Source organism: Coregonus clupeaformis, chromosome 26, assembly GCF_020615455.1.
Source record: "Coregonus clupeaformis isolate EN_2021a chromosome 26, ASM2061545v1, whole genome shotgun sequence".
Classification (NCBI taxonomy): domain Eukaryota; kingdom Metazoa; phylum Chordata; class Actinopteri; order Salmoniformes; family Salmonidae; genus Coregonus; species Coregonus clupeaformis.
In genome coordinates this window covers 49,049,744-49,071,900 of record NC_059217.1, presented here as the reverse complement: position 1 = coordinate 49,071,900, position 22,157 = coordinate 49,049,744, and the positions used below count along the sequence as shown (strand labels likewise).

The 22,157-nt window shown below is 45.9% G+C and overlaps 2 protein-coding genes across 2 annotated transcripts in view; one reads left to right on the top strand and one right to left on the bottom strand.

The window, feature by feature from the left end:
• The first annotated feature begins 220 nt into the window (after positions 1–220).
• Positions 221–3,917, top strand: pccb (propionyl-CoA carboxylase subunit beta). The gene is given in 14 exon segments (XM_041904324.2): positions 221–498; positions 603–722; positions 850–918; positions 999–1,055; positions 1,151–1,264; positions 1,435–1,545; positions 1,665–1,864; positions 1,866–1,892; positions 2,032–2,113; positions 2,219–2,342; positions 2,588–2,695; positions 2,872–3,071; positions 3,217–3,316; positions 3,394–3,917. Coding segments are annotated over 14 exon segments (1,680 nt in total). The 5' UTR covers positions 221–252; the 3' UTR covers positions 3,516–3,917.
• A 2,572-nt stretch (positions 3,918–6,489) lies between these two features.
• Positions 6,490–22,157, bottom strand: part of stag1a (stromal antigen 1a) — a 30,756-nt gene continuing 15,088 nt past the window's right edge. The window contains exons 3-26 of the mRNA XM_041904323.2: positions 20,346–20,466; positions 19,983–20,232; positions 19,761–19,837; positions 19,313–19,517; positions 18,806–18,957; positions 18,655–18,728; positions 18,443–18,566; positions 18,151–18,329; positions 17,910–18,017; positions 17,578–17,810; positions 16,983–17,269; positions 16,559–16,833; positions 16,166–16,427; positions 15,644–15,818; positions 15,239–15,378; positions 11,668–11,769; positions 11,419–11,567; positions 9,945–10,073; positions 9,653–9,861; positions 8,793–8,970; positions 8,602–8,712; positions 8,392–8,506; positions 8,171–8,251; positions 6,490–8,055 (exon numbers count right to left, since the gene is read on the bottom strand). Coding sequence (XP_041760257.1) covers positions 8,032–8,055; positions 8,171–8,251; positions 8,392–8,506; positions 8,602–8,712; positions 8,793–8,970; positions 9,653–9,861; positions 9,945–10,073; positions 11,419–11,567; positions 11,668–11,769; positions 15,239–15,378; positions 15,644–15,818; positions 16,166–16,427; positions 16,559–16,833; positions 16,983–17,269; positions 17,578–17,810; positions 17,910–18,017; positions 18,151–18,329; positions 18,443–18,566; positions 18,655–18,728; positions 18,806–18,957; positions 19,313–19,517; positions 19,761–19,837; positions 19,983–20,232; positions 20,346–20,466 — 3,760 coding nt within the window. The 3' untranslated portion in view covers positions 6,490–8,031. The remainder of the gene's footprint in view (positions 8,056–8,170; positions 8,252–8,391; positions 8,507–8,601; positions 8,713–8,792; positions 8,971–9,652; positions 9,862–9,944; positions 10,074–11,418; positions 11,568–11,667; positions 11,770–15,238; positions 15,379–15,643; positions 15,819–16,165; positions 16,428–16,558; positions 16,834–16,982; positions 17,270–17,577; positions 17,811–17,909; positions 18,018–18,150; positions 18,330–18,442; positions 18,567–18,654; positions 18,729–18,805; positions 18,958–19,312; positions 19,518–19,760; positions 19,838–19,982; positions 20,233–20,345; positions 20,467–22,157) is intronic.

The window sequence follows — 22,157 nt, the reverse complement described above, 5'->3', positions numbered from 1 at the left end:
GATACCAAACCAACTTTCTGGGGAGTGTAGTTTTTATTTCCATGACATTCAGACCACACAATATAAAACTACAACCCCTCAAGGTTGACCTATCATACACGGTTCTAAATATGTTCACACTTCAAGTCAATCCCCCTCCAGATCTACCTCGTTCTTCACAGTCCATTAAAAAAAGACCGTCTGGTGATTGGCTCAAACGCGCGTCACTTTCCTACAGTGCCCACCCACTCTCGTACGTCAGTTTAGACAGCAATGGCGGCCTTCGCTGTAGCACGGAGCAGTTGTGGTCTGCTTTCTGGACTAAAAGCTTCTTTTAAAACATTCGGACAGGTAAAACATGGCGTGGCTACGGCAGCCGTTGCACAGTCCCAGCTGCACCAGCGGTCGCGGCGGTGGTATTCTGTCAGTCATCTCTCCGTTCAGGAGAGGATAGACCGAAAGAGGAATGCTGCGCTGGTCGGAGGAGGTCAGAAGAGAATTGACGCGCAACACAAAAGGGTAAATAATCTATGCATGCGCACGTGTCTGTCTGTCAGTTTGATAGTGTATCTATCTGTTTGCCTGTCTGTCTGTCCGTATAACGTTTAGTCTGTCTTCCACAGGGGAAGCTGACAGCCAGAGAGAGAGTTGAGCTTCTGTTGGATAAAGACTCGTTTGTGGAGTATGACATGTTTGTGGAACATCGCTGCTCTGACTTCGGCATGGAAGAGGACCACAACAAGGTAACATGTCACAATAGAGGTTCCTCAATTTTATCCAGCCTTCGGACAAAATGGAATAAAGTGATTAATTTGTATGTTGATTCAGTCCTCATTATAAACATGGTTTCTCCCCCCTCTCTCTCTCTAGTTCGCAGGGGACAGTGTGGTGACTGGACAGGGAAGGATCAACGGAAGGCTGGTGTATGTCTTCAGTCAGGTACACACACACACACACACACACACAGTCAAAGTAGTTACCATTTATTTTTATGATAAATGTTTCTCGCTCTCTCTTAGGACTTCACCGTATTTGGAGGCAGTCTGTCTGGGGCTCACGCACAGAAGATCTGTAAGGTAGGAGGACAGGCTCACTCTCCAGGGCCTGGTGGCTCACACAACTCCTGCTTCTCATTCATTACTTCTAATCACATCCCTTTATGTCTGTGTAGATCATGGACCAGGCCATGATGGTGGGTGCTCCAGTCATTGGTCTGAACGACTCTGGCGGAGCCAGGATCCAGGAGGGGGTGGAGTCACTGGCTGGATATGCCGACATCTTCCTGGTAAGGGGGCGGGGCTTGATTAGACTGGTTATTGGGATGAGGATGACGGCAAAGAAATGGCTTCTAAATGTACTCTCTCTCTCCCTGTCTCACTCGCTCTGTCTCTCTCTCTCCGTGTCTCACTCTTTCTCCCTGTCTCACGCTCTCACCCGGTATCTCTGTCTCTGTAGAGGAATGTGATGGCTTCAGGTGTGGTTCCTCAGATCTCTCTGATCATGGGTCCCTGTGCTGGAGGAGCTGTCTACTCTCCTGCCCTGACCGACTTCACCTTTATGGTCAAGGTAAGACACACACACAGTATAGGAGAACTTCAGGACCCCTCCTGCATAGATGTACTGTACAATTAATACAACTAACATGGGTTATATCCAGATCTTTGATGGCGTGTGTGTGTGTGTAGGACACCTCATACCTGTTCATCACAGGCCCTGACGTAGTGAAGTCTGTCACCAATGAAGATGTCACTCAGGAGGAACTGGGAGGAGCTAAGACACACACAGCCGTGTCAGGCGTCGCTCACCGAGCGTTTGAGAACGACATCGATGCTCTGCTCAACCTCCGAAACTTCTTCAACTTCCTTCCCCTTAGCAACCAGGACCCGCCCCGTTACAGAGTGCCACGACCCCAGGTACCCAACCACAGAACTCCTCTCAGACAGACTAGCCAATCACAGGACATTTGGGATTTTCCTGAAATGTAATCCATAGAAAGGGCCTTTGGAGGATGTTAGATCCCCTCTCATCCCTCTCTCTCCTCTCCTCCTCCAGTGATAGACTGGTTCCTGGTCTGGACACCATCGTTCCCTTTGAGACCACTAAAGCCTATGACATGCTGGACATCATCCAGGGGGTACGCCCCACACACACACACACACACACACACACACACACACACACACACACACACACACACACACACAGCCTGTTATGTATTCATCTGTGGTTTTAACTTTAGATCGTGGACGAGAGGGAGTTCTTTGAGATCATGCCCAACTACGCTAAAAACATCGTAGTGGGATTTGCTCGCATGAATGGTCGAACTGTTGGAATCGTAGGGAATCAACCTAAAGTAGCGTCTGGTGAGTCGAAGAATCGGATGGATGGATTAGTGATGATGATGTTGCTGATGATGATGGTGATAATGAGTAGTGGTGGTGATGGTGATGGTGAAAATGAGTAGTAGTGGTGGTGCTGATGATGATAATGAGTAGTGGTGGTGCTGATGATGATGATGGTGATGATGTTGGTTGTGATGATGATGGTTGTTGTGGTGGTGATGATACTTCTCGTGTGTGTGTGTGTGTGTGTGTGTGTGTGTGTACAGGTTGTCTGGACATTAACTCGTCAGTAAAGGGAGCTCGCTTCGTTCGTTTCTGCGATGCTTTCAACATCCCCATCCTCACCTTCGTGGACGTGCCCGGCTTCCTGCCAGGTAGGACGCAAGTCTGACTTTCCTCATGAATAATTGGCACGTCAAAAAGTAAATCTCATTTGACAGCTTTCACTTTAATTGTCAAACTGTTGTACTGCGATCAACCAGCATTTAAAAATCAAAACAAGTTAAGATTTTTCAAACGAGAATTCCACCTTCCTCATTGTTTCTCTCAGGTACGTCTCAGGAGTATGGAGGTATCATCCGACACGGAGCCAAGCTACTGTTTGCCTTCGCTGAGGCTACTGTCCCCAAGATCACCATCATCACTAGGAAGGCCTATGGAGGAGCGTATGACGTAATGAGTTCCAAGCACCTGAGAGGAGATGTGAACTATGCCTGGCCGTCTGCAGAGGTGGCCGTGATGGGAGCCAAGGTAACACACACACACACCTTCTACACAAGACCAAGGTATCACACACATCCTTCTAGCCATGGCAACATTCACAATGTCAAAATGAATCACTTTAATACATTCATAATATTTGGCTGCCTCTCTAACATGGTGTGTGTTCAATCAGGGTGCTGTCCAGATCATCTTCAGAGGGAAATCCAACCAGGCAGAGCAGGAGGCTGAATACGTAGAGAAGTTCGCCAACCCTTTCCCTGCCGCTGTCAGAGGTACACACACATACACACCCCATTTAATTCCAACAAACCTTACACACACTCCCCCATCGTAACCGTGTGTGTTTCAGGGTTCGTGGATGACATCATTGTGCCGTCGACCACCCGGAAGAGGATCTGTAGGGACCTGGAGGTTCTGGCCTCCAAGAAACAGACCAACCCCTGGAAGAAACACGCCAACATCCCACTCTAACACACACCCTCTCCCACCCGACCTGTCTGTCTCCAAGACCATCTCCTCCGTCTGTCTGTCTGTCATTTCACCTATAGCTTAGCTCAGGGCTCTCAAACCCTGTTCCTGGAGAGCTACCGTCTTGTAGGTTTTTGCTCCTACCCTAATCTAGCGTACCTGATTCTAGTAATTAGCTGGTTGATAAACTGAATCAGGTTAGTTACAACTGGGGTTGGATTGAAAACCTACAGGAGGGTAGCTCTCAAGGAACAGGGTTGGAGAGCCCTGGCTTAGATACACTTATCTGTCCCTACCCTTGTGGGACTTTTTTGGAAGAATCAGTTTTTCTATCTGGTCAAAGTAGCACACCTGCCGTGAATCCATAGACTAGTTTGTTAAATAAAATGATTGAACTTGTAAAGACAAATGTCTGTGTTTGTCCGTGTGTGAGACTGAATGTGTGTGCTGACACGTTTCATATCCCAATGACAGTTTGAACGTGTGTGTGTGTGTGTAATAGAGGTTTTGTGTAATAACCAGCCAAGCACACTCACTCATCCCTGTCACCAGTGCTGGAAAAAGTACCCAATTGTCATACTTGAGTAAAAGTAAAGATGCCTTAATAGAAAATGACTCAAGTAAAAGTTAGTCACCCAGTAAAATACTACTGGAGTAGAAGTCTAACCTAAAAGTATTTGGGTTTTAAATATCCTTAAGTATCAAAAGTAATTTCAAATTCCTTATATTAAGCAAACTAAAGGGCACCATTTTCTTGTGTTTTTCCATTTACGGATAGCCAGGGGCACACTCCAACTCTGACATCATTTACAAACGAAGCGTTTAGTGAGTCCGCCAGATCAGAGGCATGACCAAGGAAGTTCTCTTGATAAGTGTGTGAATTGGACCATTTTCCTGTCCTGCTAAGCATTGAAAATGTAATGAGTACTTTGGGTTTCAGGGAAAAAGTATGGAGAAAAAATTACATTCTTTTCTTTAGGAATGTAGTGAAGTGAAAGTTGTCAAAAATATAGAGTAAAGTACAGATACTCTGTTGGAGCTCAGTCTCCATAGTTCTCCGCCACGTTGTCTTGGGCCTCCCGCTCTTAAGCCTGCCCTCTGGAGTCAAATATACTTTTTTTTATTTGTATAAATATACACAGTCCATTCGGAAAGTATTCAGACCCCTTGACTTTTTCCACATTTTGTTACGTTCGAGTTGCCAAACGTCAGCCTCGAAACCTTAATGACTTGGAGAAGATCTGCAAAGAGGAGTGGAACAAAATCCCTCCTGAGATGTGTGAAAACCTGGTGGCCAACTACAAGAAACGTCTGACCTCTGTGATTGCCAACAAGGGTTTTGCCACCAAGTACTAACTAAGTCATGTTTTGCAGAGGGGTCAAATACTTATTTCCCTCATTAAAATGCAAATCAATTTATAACATTTTTGACATGCGTTTTTCTGTATTTTTTTGTTGTTATTCTGTCTCTCACTGTTCAAATAAACCTACCATTAAAATTATAGACTGATCATGTCTTTGTCAGTGGGCAAACTTACAAAATCAGCAGGGGATCAAATACTTTTTTCCCTCACTGTATAGACAGGTGTGTGCCTTTCCAAATCATGTCCAATCAATTGAATTTACCACAGATGGACTCCAATCAAGTTGTAGAAACATGTCAAGGATGATCAATGGAAACAGGATGCACCTGAGCTCAATTTCGAGTCTCATAGCAAAGGGTCTGAATACTTATGTAAATGTGATATCAGTTTTCTAAAAACCTGTTTTCGCTTTGTCATTATGGGGTATTGTGTGTAGATTGATGAGGAATTATTATTTATTTAATCAATTTTAGAATAGGGCTGTAACGTAACAAAATGTGGAAAAAGTCAAGGGGTCTGAATACTTTCCGAATAAACTGTATATTTTTTTAGGGGGTAGATCAACTTTAACATTGCAGATAGATTGTGGCTTCCATCAATGTAATTGTCTGCATCATTTCCAATCCCCCATATATTTTTTTTGTATATACACTACCAGTCAAAAGTTTGGACACACCTACTCATTCAAGGGTTGTTCTGTATTTTTACATTGTAGAATAATAGTGAAGACATCAAAACTATGAAATAACACATATGGGATCATGTAGTAACCAAAAAAGTGTTCAACAAATCAAAATATATTTTATATTTGAGATACTTCAAATAGCCACCCTTTGCCTTGATGACAGCATTGCACACAATACTAATTGATCATTAGAAAACCCTTTTGCAATTATGTTAGCACAGCTGAAAACTGTTGTGCTGATTAAAGAAGCAATAAAACTGGCCTTCTTGAGACTAGTTGAGTATCTGGCGCATCAGCAATTGTGGGTTCGATTACAGGCTCAAAATGGCCAGAAACAAATAACTTTCTTCTGAAACTCGTCAGTCTATTCTTGTTCTGAGAAATGAAGGCTATTCCATACGAGAAATTGTGAAGAAACTGAAGATTTCGTACAACGCTGTGTACTACTCCCTTCACAGAACAGCACAAACTGGCTCTAACCAGAATAGAAAGAGGAGTGGGAGGCCCCGGTGCACAACTGAGCAAGAGGACAAACTAGTGTCTAGTTTGACTTACAGGTCCTCAACTAGCAGGCTTCATTAAATAGTACCTGCAAAACACCAGTCTCAACGTCAACAGTGAAGAGGCAACTCCGTGATGCTGACCTTCTAGGCAGAGTTGCAAAGAAAAAGCCATATCTCAGACTGCCCATCTTAATCTTTTATTTTTATTGGCCAGACTGAGATATGGCTTTTTCTTTGCAACTCTGCCTAGAAGGTCAGCATCCCGGAGTCGCCTCTTCACTGTTGACGTTGAGACTGGTGTTTTGCAGGTACTATTTAATGAAGCTGCCAGTTTCTAAGTGACCCCAAACTTTTGAATGGTAGTGTACATATGGAGTCTACTTTTAGAACGAGTCCAATCCAGCAACACACACACAATCCAGAAATAGATTACAGATTTTATTTATTTAAAAAAGATTTTCAATAAGATCACAGAAAACAAAAACAGTATTTTAGAAGGTTAAAGGGCACGTGATGCCATCGCTACAGAAAGAACCAATCATCTCTGATATTTACAGAAGGGCAGCCAAACCAGCCAGTAGAAGAACAAGAGGGGTGGGTCAAAGTGATAAGCCAACCAATCAACTTGTAGTGACGGTGTTGTGTGTAACTACAGCCTCATCTTAAGACTAGAGGGGCACTCTTTGCTGGTCTCCTCCACCTTCATATGCACTGATCTGAAAAGAGAGGACAGGTGAAATGAATATGGTAGAAGGCTACTGGATATTAGCTGTTACCTGTCCAGTTATTCCTCATCAGTGCAGGATGAAGGAGAGGAAGTCACTTTAGACTATTGAGAGTCTACACAACATCTACAGTCGCACTGGACACACCCTTATATGGCGCTTAACAGGCTGGGTATCCATGGCAACAGCCTGAGCAGTAGGGACTCATCAGATATAAGCATTTAGGCAACCGTTTGGCAACAAACAAGATACGTTTTCAGAAAGATAACTGTACAAACAAATATTGGACAAAAAAACTAAAAACTCACTTGATTTAAAACTTTGTACTAAAGCTACTGAAATTCAAAATATATTTATTTATTATGTTTTTAAAAAGCCGCGATTCCACCGTGGGTGTGTTTCTCTGGAGCTCTGAGGGGGAGGGGCTTGGGATTTGGTTATGACGTCACAGCCTCTTGTATGGCCAATGAGAACTCTTCTAGTTCTGGCCATATTGGTTGCTGTTTGGTGCATTTGCCAATAAAACAAAATACAGGATATTCTCAACACTATCGAAGGGGAAGAGAGAGTAAAGATAGACGAGACAGGAGTGAGAGTAAAGCTAACAAATAAAAGAGTAAAGATTTATCACATTTAATATCAAGTTCCATCTGGGGGGGGGGTGGGAGGACTGTACATGACATCGGAAGTGGAACGAAACAACCATACAACTGTGTGGAAGGGGGGACTGTATAGCCGGGAGCACAGGGCCATGAGTACCACGGAGCTAGCGGTGAGATTAGCCAGAACGCTAACAACGCTAACAATAACAGGAAGTTAAAACAAGTCAGTGGGAACCAACAGGAAGGGACGAAAGTTTACAATATTTCTAAAGAAATGTGGAACAATATTTTGTCCGATATTCTGTCCGGTTTGTAGCCAACACACCCACACGTCCACTGAACGATAAAAGATCTTCTCTATGTACGATTGATACTCTGTACGATATTCTGTCCGATATTCTCAGGGTTGAGCGGGATCCTTCGGCCGACCAGTGAGTGGATCCCTGGAGCTTCAGGGTAGATCCCAACAGATCCACATCCTTCACTGGGATCCACTCCACACACACACACAAAGCTGTCAACTGGCTGGTCAGAGTTCATCTGGGTGTGTGTGATATAAGTTCTGACAGTCTGATGTTTGATTGACAGCTCATCCTGTCGAAGGCCCCTCCCCCTTTCAGGAAGGTCTCGGAACACTGGATCAGAACATGGGCATGGTGAAACCCTGGGATAACGGAGACAAGGGATGTTGTTAAATGACAGATTGGATCACGTTTTAGATGTCTTAGGGTGATACACTAGTTAACCACTGCAAGGCTGAATGTGTGTGTTCTCCTTACCGACTCGTCCTCGATCATGGCTGCTGAGTCGAAGAAGTCTGGTCTGAGCTCCGCCCTCTCACGCCTGTTCCTGGAGGGAGGCTGGAACGACAGAACACGAGAATGAACATATGAAGCGATAGACTGGACGAATTACACAACAGAATCGACGATCGAAACGACAGAATCAAACACGATAGACAGGAAGTGATGTCACAGCGACAGGAAGTGACGTCACTGACCAGGTCGATGACCATGGTGTCTTCGAACTCCTCGTTCATGTCCTCCAGTTGACCTCGCGATGACATCATGACGTCCTCAAAGATTGGCTCCGCGTCATCCTCCATCAGACCACGACTATAGAGAGATAGAGAGAGAGGGGGGGGGGGGTCAGTAAACACACACACATACACACACACACACACACACACTAGACACACATTAACACGTACACAGTTTGTCTGACAGTCTGGTTGCGGGCCTTCATGTAGTTCATGGCTGTTCTATCCTTTCTACTGTCCTCCATCTTCTGTTGGCCTAGCCAAGACATCTGCATCTGGGGACTGCAGAGGAGAGGGTTACACACACTTACACACACACAGACACACAGTGCACGTGCGTACACACACACACACACACTTACTTGTGTACATAGTCGTTCTCTGAGCCAGGTTCAGAGTCGGGGTCAGGTAGGTGTGTGTCCGCCGCCTGCCGTGGGTTTTCTCTGAGGACGGTGGAGGTGAGCTGAGGAGTGGCTAGCGCCCCCGGTGTCTGGAGGCTGTCATTACCACGCAGCCACGAGGCCTCCACACTACTCTCCTCTAGTGGACCCACAGAGACAGATGGTGAAAAACACAGACACATTTTAGCAACATCTGTAGGTGCTTGTATTTATACACTGAGTGTAGAAAACATTAGGAACACCTGCTCTTTCCATGACAGACTGACCAGGTGAATCCAGGTGAAAGCTATGATCCCTTATTGATGTCACCTGTTAAATCCACTTCAATCAGTGTAGATGAAGGGAAGGAGACAGGTTAAAGAAGGATTTGAGACAATTGAGACTTGGATTGTGTATGTGTGCTATTCAGAGGGTGAATGGGCAAGACAAAATATGTAAGTGCCTTTGAACGGGGTATGGTAGTAGGTGCCAGGCACACCGGTTTGTGTCAAGAACTGCAACGCTGCTGGGTTTTTCACACTCAACAGTTTCCTGTGTGTATCAAGAAAGGTCCACCGCCCAAAGGACATCCAGCCAACTTGACAACTGTGGGAAGCATTGGAGTCAACATGGGCCAGCATCCCTGTGGAACACTTTCGACACCTTGTAGAGTCCATGCCCTGACGAACTGAGGCTGTTCTGAGGGTAAAAGTGTGGGGGGGGTGCAACTCAATATTAGGAAGGTGTTCTTAATGTTTTGTACACTTGAGTGTATGTCTCTGTGTGTGTATCTCTGTGTGTGTGTGTGTCTGTGTGTGTGTGTGTGTGTGAGATAGACCCACCCTCGATGCGTTTACTCTTGTGTACTGGCGTCCGTCCCTTCTTGCTGCGGATGGAGCTGGTCTTGCTGCTGGCGCCTGACGTTACCGACAGCCGGTCCCCATCCTCACCTCCCGTTAGCAGACTGTTCCGGTAGGAGATTAACGGCAGCCACACGTCCTCACGACGCTCCGACATCGACTCTGACATAAACTTCTCCAGATACGAGTGACTGGGGGGAGGAGAGAGAGGGGTTACACACAGTCTGCTTATTGTGCCATAATAATTTGACACACACACAGGGTAGGTACTTACACAGTCTTCTTGTCCTGTCGCAGCAGTTTGGAGGAGAACTCTGAGAGGACCTCTAGGAAGGCCAGGTTAGGAGGAGGGAACTCTGCACCATGAGGATTCTGGTACTTAAAGGCAAACTCTATACCATCCCTGTGGAGGGCGGAGGGGGGAGAGAGAGACGAGGGGGGAGAGAGGTGAGAGGAAGAGCGAGACAAGGGGGGAGGTGAGAGGAAGAGCGAGACGAGGGGGGAGAGAGGTGAGAGGAAGAGCGAGACGAGGGAGGAGAGAGGTGAGAGGAAGAGAGAGACGAGGGGGAGAGAGGTGAGAGGAAGAGAGAGACGAGGGGGGAGAGAGGTGAGAGGAAGAGAGAGACGAGGGAGGAGAGGTGAGAGGAAGAGAGAGACGAGGGAGGAGAGAGGAAGAGAGAGACGAGGGGGAGAGAGGAAGAGAGACGAGGGAGGAGAGAGGAAGAGTGAGACGAGGGGGGAGAGAGGTGAGAGGAAGAGAGACGAGGGAGGAGAGAGGTGAGAGGAAGAGTGAGACGAGGGGGGAGAGGGGTGAGAGGAAGAGAGACGAGGGAGGAGGGAGGAGAGAGGTGAGAGGAAGAGAGAGACGAGTGCGGAGGGGGGAGAGAGGAAGAAGAGGGCGGAGGGGGGAGAGAGCAAGAGAGAGAAGAGGGCAGAGGGGGGAGAGAGGAAGAGAGAGAAGAGGGCGGAGGGGGGAGAGAGGAAGAGAGAGACACCATAAGCTCGGAGGAGCAATTGTAACAGGGCACTCAGATGATAAAACTGGGTCAATTCTTGGAGGTTAAATAATAAAACCAGAGAAAACAATGAGTTGATCAGCTTTCTAACAGACCGTGTGTATGTTGGGTGTTTCTAACAGCCTGTGTGTGTGTTGGGTGTTTCTAACAGCATGTGTGTGTGTTGGGTGTTTCTAACAGACCGTGTGTGTTGGGTGTTTCTAACAGACCGTGTGTTGGGTGTTTCTAACAGCCTGTGTGTTGGGTGTTTCTAACAGCCTGTGTGTGTGTGTTGGGTGTTTCTAACAGCATGTGTGTGTGTTGGGTGTTTCTAACAGCGTGTGTGTGTGTTGGGTGTTTCTAACAGACCGTGTGTGTGTTGGGTGTTTCTAACAGCATGTGTGTGTGTTGGGTGTTTCTAACAGCATGTGTGTGTGTTGGGTGTTTCTAACAGCCTGTGTGTGTGTTGGGTGTTTCTAACAGCATGTGTGTGTGTTGGGTGTTTCTAACAGCATGTTGTTGTTCACTAATTTACTCCAAGTAGGGAAAGGATGGTGGGGTTGAAAAGTAATAAAGGGGAATATATATATATAAAAAATATAAAAAAACATGGGGGATTGGAAGTGATGCAGACAATTACATTGATAGAAGATACAATCTATCTGCAATATTAAGCTGATCCATCCCCCCCACAAAAAAAAAAATTATAAAAATAAAAAATAAAAAACAGCATGTGTGTGTGTTGGGTGTTACTTGTGCAGTGTAGCGACAGCCTCTCTGGTTTTGATCTGGTCCAGGCCGAAGGTGAGGGCGAAGCGTCGGGCCAACTCCTTAATGCCGCTGACGTGAGACGACGTTCTGTCCAGAGTAGGACCCTGGTCCTGAAGAAGTTCGTTGAACAGCTACAACACAGACAGTGAATAGTGAGTGTGTGGTGCGGGAGTGTGTGTCAGTGTGTGTGTGGTGCGGGTAGGTGTGTGTGGTGCGGGTGTGTGTGTGTACCTGTTGCAGACTGAGGATGAGGGTCTTGGCACAGAGGATCTTATCACTCTGTCTGGTCTTACTGAGAGTCTCCTTGATGATGTCACCATAGTCATTATAATACTGGAGACAGCAGAGAGAGAGAGAGAGAGAGAGAGAGAGAGACAGACAGAGACAGAGATAGAGAGAGAGAGAGAGAGAGAGAGAGAGAGAGAGAGAGAGAGAGAGACAGAGAGAGAGAGAGAGAGAGAGAGAGAGAGAGAGAGAGAGAGAAAGCAGAGAGAGAGAGAGAGAGAGAGAGAGAGAAGACAGAGAGAGAGAGAGAGAGACAGAGAGAGAGAGAGAGAGAGAGAGAGAGAGAGAGAGAGAGAGAGAGAGAGCGAGAGAGAGACAGAGAGAGACAGAGAGAGACAGAGAAACCAGTCAACTATTTGGTTGAGGATACAGGAGGCAAGCATGACGACGTGTGACTATCAGACATGAAATGAAAGCATACAGGGATCAGGGACGGAAACAACAATTGTCATTTTCATTTGTCATGACTCTCTCCTTGGTGAGGATCAAAGGTGCCAGATCAGCTTGGCAAATGGCTGACAGATAGCCAAACCCCCCCCCTCCCACAGGAGTGGAGGGGGGGGGAGTTGGGCCGGTTTTATGACTTAACAGCTGGTCATAAATAGTTTGCAGAAACTCTCCCTCTGGTTCTCTAGTATAGTAAGACTGAAATATCTTTGTTATAGAGAGACTTTTGCCACCAAAACATTTTTCTCCAAAATATTTGTCATCACGATGGAATGCCCCTTTTACCCAGAGTGCATAAAAAGCCTTGAAAACAAATCAACCTTTAGACCAGGAAGCGCGGAGTGGCGACTGCACGTTTAAAATGGTTAGAACTTTGAATGAGAAAGACCAGCCGACGTGAAGCGCGAGCTCGCGTTACAAATGGTTGACACTCTACAGACCAGAAAACGTGAGACGGTAGTCCATACGTTTGAAATGGTGAAACTCTCAACATCTACAACCACACACTAGACCTTATCATATCAGTCTGCAGCTGTACATGTAAAGTACTAGAACTTTCACTAAAGACACGAGTTGGGAAGGACAATCCCATCTTCCGACAACCATTGGTACATCTGAAGTATCTATCTAACGAACACTCCACTTGAAGACAAGCAGAGTCTCACCGAAGTGGGACAGGACACTCAAACCCTTTTTGAGAAAGTGATTCAACAGAGAGACAGCTAGGCGGCAGGTAGCTTAGTGGTTAAGAGCGTTGTGCCAGTAACCGAAAGGTCGCTGGTTCTAATCCCCGAGCCGACTAGGAAAAATCTGTCGATGTGCCCTTGAGCAAGGCACTTAACCCTAATTGCTCCTGTAAGTCGCTCTGGATAAGAGCGTCTGCTAAATGACTAAATTTTTTTTTTTTTAATGTACAAAATGTAAAATATATCCATTGCATTTCTTATCCGAATGAGCGGTGGTTAGGGTGCTAAGTATTATGATTACTGTGAGCATAGTTTCCAAATGTAACAACGATATTTTGAATCTCTTGGTCTCTCCCTTTCTATTGACCCCTCCCTTTTTCATAACCTATACCGTGTGTGTGTGTGTGTTTATGTATTCTGTGTTATTTAGTTAAGTTAGTAAATAAATAATTAAGCCAATTTGTGTATTGCTGATTCACCAATAAGGTTAGGGTTCTTGCAGGTTCAAGGATTATGTGACGTTCAGAATGAGACTGATGAGGTTATGATTTAATAGATGACTGTTATCGATATTTACCATATATATACAGTGGGGAGAACAAGTATTTGATACACTGCCGATTTTGCAGGTGTTCCTACTTACAAAGCATGTAGAGGTCTGTAATTTTTATCATAGGTACACTTCAACTGTGAGACGGAATCTAAAACAAAAATCCAGAAAATCACATTGTATGATTTTTAAGTAATTAATTTGCATTTTATTGCATGACATAAGTATTTGATCACCTACCAACCAGTAAGAATTCCGGCTCTCACAGACCTGTTAGTTTTTCTTTAAGAAGCCCTTCTGTTCTCCACTCATTACCTGTATTAACTGCACCTGTTTGAACTCGTTACCTGTATAAAAGACACCTGTCCACACACTCAATCAAACAGACTCCAACCTCTCCACAATGGCCAAGACCAGAGAGCTGTGTAAGGACATCAGGGATAAAATTGTAGACCTGCACAAGGCTGGGATGGGCTACAGGACAATAGGCAAGCAGCTTGGTGAGAAGGCAACAACTGTTGGCGCAATTATTAGAAAATGGAAGAAGTTCAAGATGACGGTCAATCACCCTCGGTCTGGGGCTCCATGCAAGATTTCACCTCGTGGGGCATCAATGATCATGAGGAAGGTGAGGGATCAGCCCAGAACTACACGGCAGGACCTGGTCAATGACCTGAAGAGAGCTGGGACCACAGTCTCAAAGAAAACCATTAGTAACACACTACGCCGTCAGCGCACGCAAGGTCCCCCTGCTCAAGCCAGTGCATGTCCAGGCCTGTCTGAAGTTTGCCAATGACCATCTGGATGATCCAGAGGAGGAATGGGAGAAGGTCATGTGGTCTGATGAGACAAAAATAGAGCTTTTTGGTCTAAACTCCACTCGCCGTGTTTGGAGGAAGAAGAAGGATGAGGACAACCCCAAGAACACCATCCCAACCGTGAAGCATGGAGGTGGAAACATCATTCTTTGGGGATGCTTTTCTGCAAAGGGGACAGGACGACTGCACCATATTGAGGGGAGGATGGATGGGGCCATGTACCGCGAGATCTTGGCCAACAACCTCATTCCCTCAGTAAGAGCATTGAAGATGGGTCATGGCTGGGTCTTCCAGCATGACAACGACCCGAAACACACAGCCAGGGCAACTAAGGAGTGGCTCCGTAAGAAGCATCTCAAGGTCCTGGAGTGGCCTAGCCAGTCTCCAGACCTGAACCCAATAGAAAATCTTTTGAGGGAGCTGAAAGTCCGTATTGCCCAGCGACAGCCCCGAAATCTGAAGGATCTGGAGAAGGTCTGTATGGAGGAGTGGGCCAAAATCCCTGCTGCAGTGTGTGCAAACCTGGTCAAGACCTACAGGAAACATATGATCTCTGTAATTGCAAACAAAGGTTTCTGTACCAGATATTAAGTTCTGCTTTTCTGATGTATCAAATACTTCATGCAATAAAATGCAAATTAATTACTTAAAAATCATACAATGTGATTTTCTGGATTTTTTTAGATTCCGTCTCTCACAGTTGAAGTGTACCTATGATAAAAATTACAGACCTCTACATGCTTTGTAAGTAGGAAAACCTGCAGTGTATCAAATACTTGTTCTCCCCACTGTATATATCTTCTAAGAGTTTAATTCGGGAGATGGTAACTCGTTAAACAACTTCTTCCGTGGTGCCCCAAATTCCTAATGAGTCAATTGTTACATTATTAATTTAATCCTTCCTGAGTGACAGTTAAACAGTTAGTTGATTCGATAAATAACAGTCATCACATTAATGCAAGTCACGTCACGACACATTTCACTTTCAAATAGACTGGTGACACACAGTTTAGTACCTTCATGTAATGTTTGAAGATGTCTGCGGCAGCGGGCATGTCCACGATGTCATAGATGATGAGTTTGCTGAAGGCTGCTAGAAGGTTTCTCCTCTTGTGGAGAGCTTCTATCTTATTGGCTTCATCCTCCTCATCACCTTCTGGAGACAGAATATACACACTTAGTGGTCTGTGTGTGTAGTATATGCGTGTGTGCACACATTTGTGTGTGTGTAATAATAATAATAATATTTAGGTGGGTGCTTACAATTGTCCTATTTCACACATGTACAAGTGTGTGGTGTGAATTGGAAATGTGTTTTATGCATATCCCACTCCCCGAGACACCCTCAGAGTGGGGCCACGGCCAGGGTCAGCCATTATTGACGGCGACCCTGTGTGTGTGTGTGTCTGTGTAGCTCTAACCCATGCTCTGGTTCTCATCATCCTGGTCTATGAAGACGTGGTCCAGGATGAAGGTGAGCAGCTCGTTCTGTAAGGTGCTGTCTGGGTTGAACACTAGGGCCTCCAGTCCCTCTCTGCCCCCAGAGACCAACTGGTGACTGAAGATCATCAGCAGGTCACACAACAACATGAAGGCCTGTTGTACAGGGAGAGAACACACTATCATTAACACCTTTCTCCATCATCATCATCATTATTATTAACATCACCATCATCACTACCATCATCAGTTTAAACTGTAGTGAGACTAGTCAAAGAGGTGTAAACTGGAGTTTAAACTGGTTTGAGACTGGTTTACTAAACTTGAAAAAGACTGGTTGAACAGGTGTAAACTGGTTTGAGACTGGTGTAGCAGGGAGGACACACACTGCCCTTATCATCAGTTTAAACTGGAGTAAGATTAGTTTAACAGGTGTAACTGGAGTGAGACTGGTTTATTGAACTCGATTAAGGCTGGTCCAACAGGTGTAAACTGGTTTGTACCTGTTCTTTGACAGGTGTGTTGACGTTGGACAGACACTGCTGACAGACAGCCAGGAAGGACTTCACCACTCTCCTCAGAGCCACCAGGTCATCTTTACTAGGAGCTCCCTCTGTGATTTTGACCAGCTGCCACAGTATGGAGTAGTGTGAACACTGTAGTGCCTGGACAGCAATCTGCTCAGGCATGGCCCCCTGCTCGATACCAGCCTTCAGCAGCCTGTAGCAGCTTCCAAACAGGTCCCACCGCGTCAGGTCATGGGCACTGGGAACACACACACAGAGCATGACAGTCAGAGTCCAGGGAGGACCTGTATCTTCAAGACTTACTGAGAGGGATGGAGAGAGGGAGTCTGAAATGAGACCGTGGGAGAAAGAGAGGAAGGATGGTCTTACTTGTGGAAGGCTGTGAGTCTCTTGAGGGTCGACAGAACGTTGTAGATGTCGTCATCATCAGCCTCCTCTGCCTCTTGCAGCAGGTCTTCTACAGAGTGTGTGAATCGGTCCGTCATCTCGTCTATGAGTTGTGAGCGGGCGATGTCCACTCTGTTCATGATGGTGTACTCTTCAGAACACAGGATGCTGTAGGTCTTACTGCAGGCCTCCAGGACGTCTGTCTCGATGTGTTTCTCTACCACCAGGCGGATCTGCTTCAGTAAGGCATCTAGATGCTGGGAGAAGGAGGGAGGTCAGTAACTACAGTACATAAAGTCACCCATAAAGAAAACTTCACACACGGAAACGTCAACTAGGCCTCTCACACACACAAAACCAAGCATGAACACACACACACACCGTTCTGTCTCACACACACTCCTACCTTCTCCATACGCCCGGCGCTGTACACGTCCAGATCAAAGAACATAGGGATCTGTAGCAGGTTAGCCACCTTCTCAGAGTCGGCTTGGTACTTGGACAGGAGCATGGGCAGGGCCATGATGAAGTGTTCTGTCAGTTTGTTCTTGTCGTCTATCTGAGTCTTCCTCTCCTTCGCCGTGAGAACACGTTTCCCAGTGCCCCTGCCGACGGGTGGGTGAGCCTCCGCTGCCTGCCGGATGGTACACACCATCAACTCTATCAGGGAGCTCTCCTGTCTGTCTGACAGCACTGTGATGAGAGCGAGGAAAGGGAGAGAGGTCACTGTCTGATCGTCAATCAACTCTTTAAAAACAGATATTGTGATAAACAGATATCGTGATATAAACAAATATCCTGATATAAACAGATATCGTGATATAAACAAATACCGTGATATAAACAAATATCCTGATATAAACAGATACCGTGATCTAAAAAAATACCGTGATATAAACAAATATCGTGATATAAACAGATATCGTGATAAAAACAGATATCGTGATAAAAACAATTAACCACTGAGTTATGGTAAAACTCTAGAGATGTATGTGTCTTACCCTCCTCTCCTTGTACAGGCTCCTCCAGCAGTAATTCAGTCATACACTCCCAGTCCTTCAGCAGCTCCTGAGAACTCTCCCACAGAGAGTCCACCAGATAGGCTGCATGTTCATGGAGCTCACTCTCTAAGAAGAAGAGTACCAGCATGCGGAGGAGGTTTCCGTTGGCGCTGCTCCTCCCTCTCCTCTTAGCCAACTCCTCCTCTGCCTGGGGGTCATGTCTGCTGAACAACCTGCACACAAAGTGGAATGTTGCTGGAAAAGGTCAATATCAGCCAATAATATTGCTGAATGGATTTATCGGTTGGGTTCCAACACTCAGACAGACTCACTTCCTGTGCAGAAACTCTCCTGCTGCCACGGCGACAGGTCTGTGGGCGGAGTAAACCAGGTGGTAGACATTCTCGCAGTCCTCATTGGACAACGCATCCTCACTGCCCCTAGAACAACCAATCACAAACAGTTACATTAAACACCGCAGCCAATCACAAACCATTACAATAAACACACAGGGTCCCATTATAGGAGTATATGTGTAAAGGCAAACGTGTGTGTCTGTGTGTTGATACGTACTGCAGGATGAGTGTGATCAGTCTAATAGCCTCCACAGCCACGTCATACTCCTTATCCAGAGTCATGGACACGATGCGGTCCTTGAAGCGGTTGGTGAACAGCTCCAGTTTAGGAAACAGCTCTCTGTTGGTGTAGAGGTTCTGGAGAGCCTTCAGGCACTTCAGACGTACCTCACCTTGCTACAGAGAGAGAGAGAGAGAGAGAAAGAGTGTAAGTGTATACATGCATGCCCCTGTGTGTGTGTGTGTGTGTGTGTGCGCGTGCGTGTGTGTGTGTGCGTGCGTGCGCCTACCCGGTCATGTAGGGTCCATCCTACATATTTCAGGTAGCTGTCGTTGAGGAAGGCGTCAGAGTACATCTTCATCCAAACTCCAATCTCCTCAATACAGATAGCTCTGATCTCAGCTATAGCATCCCTGAAACACACACCAATACCTTTAACATCATCACCATCATCACTACTTTCATTACTGTGTGTGTGTGTGTGTGTGTGTGTGTGTGTACCTGTAGCGGTGGACGAAGATTCCTTTAAAGATGGAGTTCATCATGTTCTCAATCTCATCCTGGTTCTCTTGGAGCTGTTGGGGGAAACAACATAGTTAGGAGGTCAGTGTGTGTGTGTGTGTGTCCAACCACCAGCAGACCAATCACGTACCTCCTTCCTCTTCTGCAACAGCAGCTCTAGCTTCTCATTGGCTCGTTTTCCGGCCATCTTGTTCCTCTCAGCCTCATACTGTCTCTGGGTGTTGTCCTGGTGGATACTGAGGTTCAACGCTACATTAACCAACGCTGTCATCAACTTCATCGCTGGAGGGAGAGGGAGAGCGAGAGATGAAAAGAGAGAGAGACAGGGCCACAATACAACTGATCTTCAAGAACCAAAAATATATATTTTAGATAGATCTTGTAATCTACACAGAGCAATGAAACTGGTCTCCAGTTCTTTCAGAGAGAGCGAGAGCGAGAGAGACAGGAGACAGAAAGAGAGAGAGAGGAGACAGAAAGAGAGAGAGAGGAGACAGGAGACAGAAAGAGAGAGACAGGAGACAGAAAGAGAGAGACAGGAGACAGAAAGAGAGAGAGAGAGAGAGAGAGAGAGAGAAAGAGAGAGACAGAAAGATAGGGAGGGGACAGAAAGAGAGAGGGAAAGGGAGTCTCTTACCTGCCAGTGTGCTGGTGTGTCTGAAGGCTCTGACCTGCGAGTCAGATAGTCCCGTGAGGAGGGATATGACCGTGTCCATGAGGTACTCATCATAGATGATGCTGTACTGGCACTGACGTATCAATACGCAGATGAACTCACAGAAGTTGTAGCGGAACTTCTTCCACAGTGGCCCGGGCATGGTGAGAGGGTAGTCCCCACTGTCCTGTAGACCACAGACAGACATGATCAATATGTTTATCTATTACTGGGGTGAGGGCATAGAGAGAGAGTAGTCAGTCAATTCAGATGTATTTATAAAGCCCTTTTTATATCAGCAGTCACAGTGTCCTTAGGGTCAATACATCAATACGTCAATACATACATCAGTCTATATCCCCCCACCTATCCCTCCCTCCCTCCCTCCCACCATCCACTCATCCGACCAATGACAGCGTCGATGTATTACCTCGTCAAACTCCTCCGTCATCTTCCTGATGATCTCAGCGTTCTGCATGTTCCGGAACATCTCGATGCGCACTGTGCCTGAAGAGGGTTACACATAGCCACAATACAACCTTTTAACAACCACAATACAACCATTCAACCTCGAAATTAGGCCTATAGAATCAGAATATTGGCTGGTGTGTAGATAGCAGTATGTTAACTAACAGTAGACTATGTGTAATACCTTTGCAGCCAGAACACTGGATGAAGAAGTTGATGAGGTCCAGTAAAGCGATGTCTCTGTCCTGCTTGTATGACTCTATCCAGTCATCTACCACAGACTGCATGGCACTCTTCCCCATTCTGACCACCTCAAACAGAGTGACGGGGTCTCCTCCCTCTCCGTTGGTCTGAGGGACCCCATTGGCCTTCCTCCCTTTAGCACCGCCTGTAGCCTTCTCCGCTGGGGACTTCCGAGGCTTCTTATTGGCTGCCTAAAAGGGGGCGGGGCAAAGGGTTCGGATATACAGGAAGAAACTATGTACAGAGATGGAATCGGACACATTCACTCCCTCGTACACACGCACACATAGAAAGGTGTTCTTACCGGTGGTCTCCCAGGCCTCCCTCTCTTCTTCTTGCCTTTAGTGTCTGTCGGGTCCTCCAGCTCACTCACACTCATACTCAGACTCACTGTGTCTGCCGCTCCGCTCTCGTTGGACGAGTCCCTGCAACACACACACAATATACTTATACCGAGAGGGATACACATACAGTGGGGAAAAAAAGTATTTAGTCAGCCACCAATTGTGCAAGTTCTCCCACTTAAAAAGATGAGAGAGGCCTGTAATTTTCATCATAGGTACACGTCAACTATGACAGACAAATTGAGAAAAAAGAATCCAGAAAATCACATTGTAGGATTTTTTATGAATTTATTTGCAAATTATGGTGGAAAATAAGTATTCGGTCAATAACAAAAGTTTCTCAATACTTTGTTATATACCTTTTGTTGGCAATGACACAGGTCAAACGTTTTCTGTAAGTCTTCACAAGGTTTTCACACACTGTTGTTGGTATTTTGGCCCATTCCTCCATGCAGATCTCCTCTAGAGCAGTGATGTTTTGGGGCTGTCGCTGGGCAACACGGACTTTCAACTCCCTCCAAAGATTTTCTATGGGGTTGAGATCTGGAGACTGGCTAGGCCACTCCAGGACCTTGAAATGCTTCTTACGAAGCCACTCCTTCGTTGCCCGGGCGGTGTGTTTGGGATCATTGTCATGCTGAAAGACCCAGCCACGTTTCATCTTCAATGCCCTTGCTGATGGAAGGAGGTTTTCACTCAAAATCTCACGATACATGGCCCCATTCATTCTTTCCTTTACACGGATCAGTCGTCCTGGTCCCTTTGCAGAAAAACAGCCCCAAAGCATGATGTTTCCATCCCCATGCTTCACAGTATGTATGGTGTTCTTTGGATGCAACTCAGCATTCTTTGTCCTCCAAACACGACGAGTTGAGTTTTTACCAAAAAGTTCTATTTTGGTTTCATCTGACCATATGACATTCTCCCAATCCTCTTCTTGATCATCCAAATGCACTCTAGCAAACTTCAGACGGGCCTGGACATGTACTGGCTTAAGCAGGGGGACACGTCTTGCACTGCAGGATTTGAGTCCCTGGCGGCGTAGTGTGTTACTGATGGTAGGCTTTGTTACTTTGGTCCCAGCTCTCTGCAGGTCATTCACTAGGTCCCCCCGTGTGGTTCTGGGATTTTTGCTCACCGTTCTTGTGATCATTTTGACCCCACGGGGTGAGATCTTGCGTGGAGCCCCAGATCGAGGGAGATTATCAGTGGTCTTGTATGTCTTCCATTTCCTAATAATTGCTCCCACAGTTGATTTCTTCAAACCAAGCTGCTTACCTATTGCAGATTCAGTCTTCCCAGCCTGGTGCAGGTCTACAATTTTGTTTCTGGTGTCCTTTGACAGCTATTTGGTCTTGGCCATAGTGGAGTTTGGAGTGTGACTGTTTGAGGTTGTGGACAGGTGTCTTTTATACTGATAACAAGTTCAAACAGATGCCATTAATACAGGTAACGAGTGGAGGACAGAGGAGCCTCTTAAAGAAGAAGTTACAGGTCTGTGAGAGCCAGAAATCTTGCTTGTTTGTAGGTGACCCAATACTTATTTTCCACCATAATTTGCAAATAAATTCATTAAAAATCCTACAATGTGATTTTCGGGATTTTGTTTTCTCAATTTGTCTGTCATAGTTGACGTGTACCTATGATAAAAATTACAGGCCTCTCTCATCTTTTTAAGTGGGAAAACTTGCACAATTGGTGGCTGACTAAATACTTTTTTTCCCCACTGTACATAATTCTACCCACACTCAGCGGTCACAACATACATTACA